Source organism: Jaculus jaculus, chromosome 5, assembly GCF_020740685.1.
Source record: "Jaculus jaculus isolate mJacJac1 chromosome 5, mJacJac1.mat.Y.cur, whole genome shotgun sequence".
Taxonomy (NCBI): domain Eukaryota; kingdom Metazoa; phylum Chordata; class Mammalia; order Rodentia; family Dipodidae; genus Jaculus; species Jaculus jaculus.
In genome coordinates, this window is record NC_059106.1 from 119,747,931 (window position 1) to 119,760,311 (window position 12,381).

Sequence of the window (12,381 nt, forward strand, 5' to 3'; positions counted from 1 at the left end):
GTCTCTTTGAATTGTTGTTTCCTTAAAGAAAAATAATGATCTCTGCCTTACAAAGATAACACATAGCACCAAGACACAGCCTGCCACACAGCAGAGCTGAAGCAGCTCTTGGGATGAGCTGACACTATAGGACAGTGGTGGAGAGACAGATTTCCTTCCAGTGTTTCAGGTGGTTCTGGGCTACACCAACACAGCTTCAGTCTGGAAAATATAAACTACTCTTAAAGAAAAATGTTGACTGGGCTAGGGTTATAGCTTGATCAGTAGAGTGCTTGCCTAGCATTCATGAAACCCTGGGTTTGATCCCCAGCACCACATAAAGTCAAGTGTGGAGGTGTACGCCTATAATCTCAGCACTTGAGAAGTGAAGGCACAAGGATCAGGAGTTCAAGGTCATCCTAGGCTATGTAGTGAGTTACATGCCAGCCTGGGCTACATGAATCTCTCTCACAAAAGGAAAAAAGAGGGAAGAAAGGATGGGGAAAGTTGAGGCTCAGAGCCTCTATGTTTCTGCAGCCTAATTTTTAAGATATGCAGACCTCTTGCACAGAAACTAAAAAGAAACCAGCTAACAAATCCTAATTTCTCATCTCAACTATGTCAGCTGGTGTCTAAACATTTCTTCATAGAAGTTTCTTATATCACTTAGATCATCCATCCCTGTCTACCCTTCCTTCCATTTTTCCATCTTAACAAACGCTTACTAAGTTATCCTGTCTGGGCAAGACCCCGCCAGCCCTAAGCAGCCTGCTCTCTGCAGCAGGAGACACTGCCATCTAGGCAGGTAAATAGAATGTAGGAAGATAAATGCTATCATTATGGAAGGAACAAAAGGCTTGAAGCACACAGAAGAGGAAGGTGACCTGCCTGGTAGGGGCAGAGAAGAGGTAAAGGTGGCTTCCCAGTAAGTGTTAACACAAGCTGAAAAGCCCACCATAGCAGCTGGAATTTCATAACCCTCCCTTGCCCCTGCCAACCTTCTGAAGTGGGAGGGGCTCAGGGAGGAAAACAAGAGGATGTCACACCAGTGAGTCATCCAGCCTCAAATAACCGAGGGCTGCTAAGGCAGAAAGTTCTCGATTTGGATGTTTGCCAACTTTAATGCTGTAAAAATAACCATGATGAATTCACATATTTCTCTGTGAGTGCTGGTCCACCATTCCACTGAAATCTCAGCCAGAGCAAATTGGAGCTTTGGGCCCATATGTTCAAAATCATGCTCAGATTCTGATCAAAGTTTGCGTAAAGAAGCTAAAAGCTCTATTTTCCCATTGAAAGTGGCGAAGCTTTCTTTCTGCTGTGGATGAGATGAGGGAATAACATTTCCTGCCCAGAGTTAGAATTTGCTTAGTATCTGTTTAGGGCCTATCTCCTCACCAAACTTCCCTAGCTGTCAGGTAAGTTTAGAAATGCTCCCCATCATGTGAGAAATAAACTAATAAATAACGTATATGCTCAGTGTGCTTGCACACTGTAGAGAGAAGAGAAAGTAGAGACCACACACCCTTCACTGGAGCTACCTTTAACCCACTTGGAATGGTAGAATTGGGAAGGGGCTGTCATGACACGAGCTTTTTAAAAAGTAAGAGCTCGGCTGGAGGGATGGCTTAGCTGTTAAGGTGTTTACCTACAAAGCCAAAGGACCCAGTTTCAATTCCCCAGGGCCCATGTTAGCCAGATGCACAAGGGGCACATGCATCTGGAGTTTGTTTGCAGTGGCTGCACCCATTCTCTCTCCCTCTTTCTCTGTCAAATAAATAAATAAAAATTTTTAAAAAATAAGAGCTATGTTATAAAGTATAAGGGAAAGTAAAGAGGAATGTACTGGAAGGTTTCCCTGGAGGCACAGTAGCAGAGCAGAAAAGCCCATTCTAGGACTTAATAAACTCATCCTTTTTGGGATCTAAATTTAACATCTCTGGGCCGTGGGTTAATTACCTGCCAAAAGATGGCTCTTGCATGAGAAAGAATGTAAAATGCCCAGCTTCTGGCCATCATTTAAAAGCAGAATTCTCATGGTTATACAGAGGGATGGTGGAATTACTCAGGCTCCTGAGACTGACAAGAATCCTGACAGACAAGGTAGGAAGGTTTTCCAGCTGGCTATGCATAAGACTGAACAGAGGGCAATGGATAAGGTAGGCCCTGGATTCAAACCAAGGCCACACTGCTCCCCAGCCATTTACCCTCCTGAAGCTGAGGCTTCCCCTCCTAGGAAATAAGATGCAGAGACTCCAGCTTCTGTACTGTATACAGATGGAGCTAGGATAGGCAAATACTGAAAACAATATTTGATTCATAGCACAGGTCCAATAAACGTTATCAAATGTCATGACATGCAGAGGGGTGAAGACCAGGTTTGATATGAATCAAGGAATGAAGGAAATACCAGTAGGAAGGCTGGGAACAAATCACAGAAGATCTTGAGTGCCCAAGTTAGTGTGGACTTAACCTAAGGCAATGAAGGCCCATCACAGGTTCTTGAATGTAGTTGACTGAGATTAATAAATTCAAGTGGTAGAAGCCAAATGAGTTGTCAAAGGTTTCAATGGTACCAGGAGGGCTATTCTTGAGTAGTGACTCAAGTCTCCTGCTTCCAGCTTCCAAGATTGTATCCTTTGAAGGAAGATGGCAAAGGGCCCATTACATCTTAATTTATAAATCCATAACATCACTTGCTGAGAAGGAAGATTCTGGAAGACTGTCGACTGTGGTATCCAATCATTTTGGCTTTTCAAATAAGCAGTCATGATCTTCCATGTGAACAGACTAGGCACATTGTTTGGGCAGTGTAAGCCCACATACTCTGCCCTTATCCTCACCCATACTCACCCACGGGTGGGCAAGTCTATCAAGGCCATTCCACAAATTTCCAGCATGCTCTCAAAGGGCAATGCCGTCATTCCATGGGTTAGCTGTAAAAGCGTCAGGAAGGCAGGCAGGACTCAGTGATTTGTTAACATGATACTGCACCTTATTTCATTCAGCTCTGGGCTTTCAGAGGCAAGTAGAATCTAAGGAAATCTAGTGACTGAGAAAAAGCATTCCGAGATCTGGAGATGCTGATGAGCACAGCAATTAATTAGCAAAAGTGCCATCCTGACATGTGTAGAAGTTCTTTGTACAGAGGGCCCTGAGGGTGGGCCCAGAGGCTGGTGTTGTGTGCAGCCTTAGGCAACAGGAGGAGCCACTCAAGCACTAAGCATGTGAGGCTACTTCATGAAAAAAAAAACTAAATATATATATATCAATACACATTCCATGGCCTTCAGATGCAGAAAAAAGACTGCAGCCTCTGACAAATGTAATGGGGAATAATTCTTTTGAATCTGTGATTTGCTTAGATGAGGGGAAAAGGAAGTCAGGTAATCCTTAAGTGACCCCAAGTGGTAAAAATATACCAGCACACATGTTCCTGTCTTTGTGCATTTTCAGAGTGTGGCACCAGCGCCACCTGGTGTACTCAACTGGGAAATAACAAGACCCTTCCATCCCATCCCAGCCCCAGGCCCATATTCTCCACATCTGTTTTATTTTGTAGTATTCTCTTGCTGCTTGGGTTGTGAGCCAATAGCAGTGGGAAAATGAATAAAAATTTATGGATGGAAGCATATTATAGCTCTTGTTATTACAACCAATAGAACTAATACCAATATTTTAAGTAAACAGTATTTAATGACATGAGTATAATCCAATCTCTCCAAATTGCCTGGCTTCAAGAGCCAAACAAAATATCTCCAACTCCTGGCTGTGTGAATTCAGGTTAGCAGTTCTCATTCTCAGAAGTTCTGAGAATGTGTGCTTGTTCAGTCTGACTGCCTCTGAACCTGTCATTTTTCTGAACTCCATATGGCTGCTCCAGTTTTCTTGCCCTCTTTATAGTAATAGTACTTCCCCATTCCCTCAACCTCCCAACATCAGTTCATCTAAGCACAGAAATGTCTCTTTTATATGCAAGTCATACTAATGTAGCTGGTTCTTAATATTAGGTGTCAAGTATCAGAAGGTATCCAGGGACTCCCAATATGGAGAAGAAAAAAAAGAAACCAAAACTTATGATGGTCATCATTGCTGCAATAGCCAACGGGCCTCAATCCTTCTAGTCTCTTTCCTGACCCCATCCTCCTGTGCTGACCAAATTCTCTTCCCCAAGACCCTGACCCACCACATAAGACTCTGGAAAGCCCTTACTGTTCATTCATGCCTTTTTCTGGCTTCCTCCTCTAAACCCTACTTTGACAGCAACAATTTATCCTTTGATTAGGAATCAACATAAGGAAACACAGCTAACTAAACAGACCCTCTTTTGGTAAACAGAACCAAACTAGGGGACAAGATTTGAGCTAAAATATTGGGCTAAATAAGTAATTTTCAGAGCACTATAAAGTACTTTGTCTAAAGCAAACACAATATAAATGGAAAATAAAGTGGCACTGTCTAAAACAGAAAGAAGACAAATTTTTAAGGCTTAGTCATAAGTGAAGGACAAATCAAGTGCCACTTAAAGGAGGACATTAGTTGGGCATGGTGGCGCACGCCTTAAATCCTAGCACTCAGGAGGCAGAAGTAGGAGGATGGGTATGAGTTCAAGGCCAGCCTGAGACTAAATAGTGAATTCCAGGTCAGTATGGGCTAGAGTGAGACCCCACCATGAAAACCAAAAAAAGAAAGAAAGGAGCACATTAGCTTCACCTGAGACACCAAGGACACTTAAAGCCATTTCAGAGGTGACTGCAACCACCTGTCCTTGCTGTCCTTTTTAGTTGCCTTGCCTAATTCTTAGGCTGAAAGATTGCAGTGAGAATTACAGTTCCATGAGCCATTTCTCTATCAGTGTTTCTCAAACTGTGGCTCAAAACCCCTCTGCATGGACATCATCTGAGAAATTAATTAAATGCAAAATTCTGGGTCCCACCTTACACCTAACAGCCTCAACAAGTGATGTAACTAAGAGAAACAACCATCAAGTCCACACCTCCCTAACTGCAGCTTCTTTCATATTCTCCTCAGTACTTCTCACCATAAAGATTGGAGAAACACTAAAGCTGTAGGACATGGGAGAAGGCTCATTTGGTATAATGCTTGCCATGCAAGCATGAGGACTTGAGTTTAGATCCCCAGCACCCAGGTAAAATGCCAGAAATGGCATCATATGCCTGTGTTGGGGAGACAGAGACAGGGCTCATAAAATCAGTGAGCTTTAGGTTCAGTGAGATCCTATCTCATAGACAGGAAGACATCCCAATATAGACCTCCAATGCATGTGTGCAAACACGCACATACATGTGGAGAGAGAACACAAGCTAAAACTTTTAAAAAAGATTTTATGTAAAGGGTGGTCTGGAGAGACAGCTTAGCAGTTAAGGCACATGCCTGTGCAGCCTAAGGACCCAGGTTCTATTCTCCAAGTCCCATGTAAGCCAGATGCCCATGGTGGTACATGCATCTGGAGTTCATTTGCAAAGGTTAGAGGCCCTGGCATGCCCATTCCCACACTTACTCTCCTGTGTTTCAAATAAATAAATAAATAAATATTTTTTAAAAGATTTTACATAAAAGATAACTACTGAAGACAACAGAATGGAAAACAGCAAAAATTCCCCTTCCTCTCCTCTCCCTAAAGGAATCCTCTATCAATTGCTTTAGAGTAGCAAAATAATATCCCTCCTTTTCCTTCCTATTCCATTACATTTTAGCTTTTCTAACAAATAGTCCTTTTTCTCCCAAATAAGGTCATGAGGGGGAAAAAACCCTCTAATGCTACTTTAGAAATTATCAATATCTACAAGTAAATGATAAGATTACTATAAGAGAATCTACCTCAGATATCACTGTATATGTACCAAAACATTTTGCATATCTCATTCAAAGAGCAATGAAGTGCATAGTTCCTTTTAAGTTAAAACAAGTTGAGGAATGTGATTAAATGGTTTTGTCCATTTTGAATTGGCTGAGAACCAATGTTTTGCTTTTTTAAAATCTGGGCAGTTCTGAGTTATTGCCACACACAGCTCTCTACCTTTAAAGGGGGGAGGGGAGGAAGGGGGGACAAAGAGAAAGTAGCCTACAGCCTTGATCAAAACAAGCCTGGATACTAGTCTATAATCTGACAGGATGGAAGTCACACTGGAGGGCCTGGGGGAGCCCAGCAAGCATTTGCACATAAGAGAGACGGGCTCTACTCTCATTTTCACAATAGGTAACATAAAAACAAATGTTTAGGTGTAACAAGTTTTATTTGCTTGTGAAATAAATTGTATAAAATTCTTTCTTTGTTGTTAATGTGAGTATCAATCAGCATAATCTCAGAAAGTAATCTGATACTGATAACCCTGGGAAAGCAGTCATATTCTTGAATTCAGTACTTCTATTTCTAGGACTCTAAGAAAACATTCCAAAGAACAGAAGAAAGAAATTCACTGCAATATTATACATAAGCCAAGAACCATGTAAAAAGTGTAAATACTAAAAATGTGGTATGAGTACTTCCTATCTGAACCCTTGTAGTACGGCTGATATACTACCAAATAATGCAAATTATTTTCATGAAGAACCCAAAGTTTAAAGATGCTAGTAACCTTGCCTCCTGTCATAGTGACAGTACATGGATGACGGTCACACTTGAATCAAGGCATTTTACTGTGAAGTTCACATCCATTCCCCTCACTGCTCACCATGAGTACAATGTCTCGTAAACCACAGCACATTAAATGGATTAGGCAGTGAATGAGAAGTACATATGCTAAATGAAAATATAAAATTATGTGTATGTATGTATAATACATATATGTGTATTAAGTTATCTAAACTATATGCCAAAAACTTATCAAAAACAAACACCAAAAAGTTAGCAGTAACTTTCTTTGGAAGTGAGAATATGAAAATTAAGGAGGAATGGGAACTTCCATATTTCTGACAAGAAAAGATGTATTGAGGATAAAGTACAAAAAGGGAATCTTAGAGCTCAGGCCACTAGTTAGAATCCTTTAGAATCAGTCCTTTACAGCAACATTTGATTTATTTGGTTTTCTATGTTGTCATGTAGGCCTGTCCTAATAAGGGCTCAAACCTCTTCTTCAATATAAGGAAGAGGTAGACTTGAGTCAGAGAATTTAATAAACGTAAATCTATTAAAATTACTGGTATTAACATACCTGTTCCAAGTCCCTAAACTCTGTTTGTACAGCTTCTGTCAGCATGAAAGTGATGGAATCACAATCATACAATCAACTGAAGATGACTCCTAAGAGAATGAATGAGGAAGTGACTAGATGGGTAAGAAGGGATAAACCAAGGTCCCACGGACCTTAGGCCATGCCTATCATGTGCTGAAGTAGAACACGACTTGATACTGCTGCTTATAGTTCTTACAGAACTTAGAAAAAAAGGGGCAGTGCAGAAGCAGAGGCAGAAACCATGTGAAGGGCCCCTAGTACTCTACATTTGTTGGGGCAGAAACAAAAGTTCTATAACAGAGATCCCACCATGGAGTGGCTCAGATAAGATCAAGATCTAACAGGCAGTTTAGTGAAGGTGAGCAGCTCTTTCAGAGGGACAGCCAGGTCCCTTGTCTTGTGGCCCTGCCATTACCACACTTCTCTAATGGTGGCAACTGGCGCACTGGTAACACACTCAAAGTTAAGGGGAGGAAAAAAGCAGAAGGATGAGGCCAAGAAGTGATACTATTATTTCAATTCAGACACCACTGACCAGATCTTGGGAAGGTAGTACAGCTATTAAAACTCAAGATGTTCTAACTAAAAGGAAAATGCGGCAATCAGCTCAGGCTCAGCCATGGCATGGTAACCAGCCTTGAACAAGCTATCCAGGGCCTCAGTATTAATAGAGGTCCAAAAAGAAACAGCATCTCAAGTGAGAGTAAGGGTAAAGGGAAGTATTAGCACTGAGGTGGGTGACAGGTCTCCAAGGAGCCCCCTTCTGGTCTACCTACATGTGGCTTTCTCTGGGAAACTCCAGAAGGACAGCAATTTGAAGACGACAAACTGAACTGAATGCTGTTATGCATCTCAACTCAGCATTGCTCTCTGGCCTGCCCATCTGAATCTAAGCATCACCTTCCAAAAGTAGCCCAAGGAGTACGAAAACCAGGAAATAAAGTTCTGTTTCCAGTTCTTGGTCAAGGGAACACAGCTTTCTCCAAGTTCAACTCTTGCCCCTATTAAACAAGACATGATGAGAGCATCCGCTCTACTATGTAGTCAGTCTGAGCTTCATACCTCTTTGCTGCTATGCTATGTATCCTCCAATAGTTGAGCAGTAGATTAGTTTGTCTTCTGTGCATCATTTAGAAGAAAGGTTCCTGAAAATAAGGGAATCACAGGCATGGTGGTGCATGCCTTTAATCCCAGCACTCAGGAGGCAGAGGTAGGAGGATCACCATGAGTTCGAGGCCACCCTGAGACTACATAGTGAATTCCAGGTCAGCCTGGACCAGAGTTAGACATTACCTCGAAAAAAAAAAAAAAAAAAAAACCAAGGGCAGTGTGTGTGAGTGGGGGGGGTATCAATCAGAGACAGAGCTCCACTGTCACCCACAATAGTCACTAACCCTCACACCATAAACCTCTTCAAACTACTGAAAACTGCTCAATCTTCCAAACTGATCAAGCAGCCCTTCCGCCTTAGGACTTATCTGATTTCTTCCATGTTACAGTTTTCCTCCAGCTTCAACATGTACCTGCAGAACCTTAGCCATTTGAAAATCATCTCCACTTTGGACCACTCCAGTAGTCATAAGACAGTTGCTTGTCATAGCATGTAGGTCCTCTGCTAAACTCTATCCATAAACCTTACTTCATAAGCCCATTGTGAAAAAAACAAGCAAGACAATGTAATTTTTAAAGACACAAACCTTCATGAAAATATAGTTGTCAAATTTATTTTCATGAGGCTGCCATTTTATGAACAATTTCTAAAACTCATATTTCTTTTTCTTGACATGCAAGAATCAGCATTAATAGCTTCATTATTAGGAATACTGCTACTTGGGAGCGATACAACTGTTAGTTTTAAGACTACAGCCTTTATTACTCCAATCTTATTCCATCTACAGAAAAATCAGAAGGTTCTGAACAGCTGGTTGGGAAGGTAGCCAAGATGCAGGAAAGATGTCTGTGCCTCCTTTTCAAGGGCAGCCAACTCTTGAACAGTAGGTGCCAAAATATCCACATGGCCTTTATAGTTTCCACCTGCAGCACACATACAAATCCCAAAGTAATGTAAACGACATGCTTGAAATACTTGTCAGTAATACTTGGCTTTTACTTCAAACATTGCTTCTAGCAGTAAAAATGTAGAACTAGGCAAGCTATCTGCAGAATATTCAGCTCTAAGTTTTTAAATCAATTATTCACAATAAATGATTAGGCCTCACTGACCCCTACCATTCTCTTGGTTTGCAAAACATTAGTTTAGTCTGAATTATTCAGGCATGAGCTACATTAAAGACTTCAGAGTCAAAATAACCTATTGTATTTGTTTCCTAATAATTCTACTAAAGGTTTGAATACACTGATGACATTTGAATTTCAAGAAAAACAGCTGAGCTGTTTTTCCTCATTCTCATGTAGATAACATGGTAAAAATGCTATAAGTCTGGACAAACTGCTAGGAGACTAATTAGTAGAGAATAATATACATTTACGGGGGAAAAAAAAAATCACTGCTAGCTGGGCATGGTGTTGCACACCTTTAATCCCAGCACTTGGGAGACAGAGGTGGGATGATTGCTGTGACCTTGAGGCCAGTCTGGGACTACACAGTGAGTTCCAGGTCAGCCTGGGTCTGGAGTGAGACCCTACATTGGAAAAAAAAAAAAAAAACATTACTGTCTTTATAATCTGGGAACCAAGTGTGCACATTCAGCCAGGTGTGGTGGTACATGATCATGACTCCCAAGCACTCAAAGGCAGGAGAATCTTTTGAGTTTGAAGCCAGCCTGAGCTATAAAGTGTTTCTGTATGTGCATGGGGAGGTGGTAAGGACACATATTCACGTTAAAACAGACTTTGAAATAACTCAAAAGCTTACCACCAGCAGCCCTTTTTTGACCATAGGTAACTTTCCCATCAAATTCATCCACTGGAACCTTTATATCTGGCTCAACTTGGGAAATGGTACAGTTTAGGTGTTCTTCTATCTCAGACAACAGCTGAAAAAGAATGAGAAAGTTAAAATACTTAAAAAAAAAAAAAAAACACTTTGGAAGTTTTGTTCTAACAACATTAAATAAAACCAGGAAAGCCAGAAAGCTTAGGATAATGAAAGTTATGTTGACCTCACAAGTTGCAGCCAACATTATTACCAATTATTACTATAATAACTGATAAAGGGTGAGAGATAACTTTTTTTAAAGGATTTCTTTTTATTCTTTTTTTAATTTATTTATTTGACAGAGAAAGAGGGAGGGAGAGAGAGAGAGAGAGAATGGGCACGCCAGGGCCTCCAGCCACTGCAAACGAACTCCAGACAGATGTGTGAGCCCCCCTGTGCATCTGGCTAACGTGGGTCCTGGGGAATTGAACATGGGTCCTTTGGCATTTGCAGGCAACTGCCTTAACCGCTAAGCCATCCTTCCAGCCAGAGAGATAACTTTTCTAAGTCAGTGTGCTCTATTTAATCAACTTCAGAAAACTGTGGGAGTCTTACACAAAGTCTCACCTGCATCTCATTGTACCATATGGTACAGCCACCATCTTCCTTGAGTCTTGTGTTATAGCACCCTTTTCCACGGCTGCTGCATACATGGTACCAAACCTACATAGAATAGGGAAAAAAATATGAGCAAGTACAGATAGAAACATATTAAATACTATTACTTCCACTTATCAAAAACATTTTACTGCCTTAGAATGCTAAAAAAAAAAAAAAGATTACATATGTCATCAAATGACTGCTACTACTTGGTGGCTCATTAAATTAGATCTGAATTTTAAAAGTACACAGTTTTCCTAAAATTGATGTCTCAGTTATAGAAAGAAATTCTCTGAAAAAGCAGATTTTTAAAACTTGGTTAATTAATATAAACAATTCATGTTTAATATAAACTGATATAAAACAAAGTATGAGAAATATAAAAATATGAAAAAATGTTTCTATAAGAAAATAATAAGGCATAAAAGGTAAAATGTGCAAGTGAAGAATGTAGGCAATAGGTGTATAAGCGTACCTTATAATTGCAACTTTCCTATAAATTTCTAATTATACTAAAATAAATTGCTTCAACTCAAAGTATTCTGTGGTACACTATAAAGTGTTTAAATATTTGTTAAAAAGTTACACTGGAGGGCTGGAGAGATGGCTTAGCGGTTAAGCGCTTGCCTGTAAAGCCTAAGGACCCTGGTTCAAGGCTCGATTCCCTAGGACCCAAGTTAGCTAGATACACAAGGTGGTACATGCCTCTGGAGTTCGTTTGCAGTGGCTAGAGGCCCTGGTGCACCCATTCTCTCTCTATGTCTATCTGTCCCTCTCAAACAAATAAAAATTAAAAAAAAATTTAAAAAGTTACATTGGGGGCTGGAGAGATGGCTTAGCGGTTAAGTGCTTGCCTGTGAAGCCTAAGGACCCCGGTTCGAGGCTCGGTTCCCCAGGTCCCACGTTAGCCAGACGCACAAGGGGGCGCACGCGTCTGGAATTCGTTTGCAGAGGCTGGAAGCCCTGGCGCGCCCATTCTCTCTCTCTGCCTCTATCTGTCTTTCTCTCTATGTCTGTTGCTCTCAAATAAATAAACAAATAATTAAAAAAAAAAGTTACATTGGGCTGGAGAGATAGCTTTGTGGTTAAAGTTGCTTGCTTGTAAAGCCTGAAGGCCCAGTTTTGACTCCCCAGTACCCATGTAATGCCAGATGCACAAAGTGGTGCATACATCTGGAGTTCATTTGCAGTGGGAGAAGACTCTAACATGCCCATTCTCTCTCTCAGATAAATAAGTATTTAAACAGTTTAGAAAAAGTTATACTAAGGCTATTAAGAAAAACCATATTCTACAGTTTCTCTTTCTAAATTTAATCCTATTATGTGTCTATTCAATAGCTATAGAGGAAAAATACCCTTCCCTTTGGAGCTGATAAGTTTACATGGAAAAATCAAACTGCTGTAATTTCTAACATGCTAAATCATAGCATAGCACCTGATGAAAGCAACAGAGCACTAAAAAGATTACCTTTTCTTTTTCTGTTGCCACTAAGGAAATGGCCAGACCCATCCTAGAAGACATGAGAAACTTTTATTAGATTTTACTTCAGAAGCACAGGAGCTTAAAGGGAAAGAAACATCAGCAATACCTTTCAGCTCGTCCTACTCTGCCAATTCGGTGTACGTAGTTTTGCTTTTCATCAGGCAGAGTGACATTTATAACTGCAA

General features: G+C 40.7%; 1 protein-coding gene across 1 annotated transcript in view; it reads right to left on the minus strand.

Moving 5' to 3' along the window:
• Positions 1-8,852: 8,852 nt before the first annotated feature.
• Ddx1 (DEAD-box helicase 1) overlaps positions 8,853-12,381 on the minus strand; it is a 46,806-nt gene continuing 43,277 nt past the window's right edge. Inside the window, exons 22-26 of the mRNA XM_045149596.1 lie at positions 12,303-12,375; positions 12,182-12,224; positions 10,681-10,776; positions 10,051-10,171; positions 8,853-9,209 (exon numbers count right to left, since the gene is read on the minus strand). Of these exons, the coding sequence (XP_045005531.1) occupies positions 9,079-9,209; positions 10,051-10,171; positions 10,681-10,776; positions 12,182-12,224; positions 12,303-12,375 (464 nt within the window). The 3' untranslated portion in view covers positions 8,853-9,078. The remainder of the gene's footprint in view (positions 9,210-10,050; positions 10,172-10,680; positions 10,777-12,181; positions 12,225-12,302; positions 12,376-12,381) is intronic.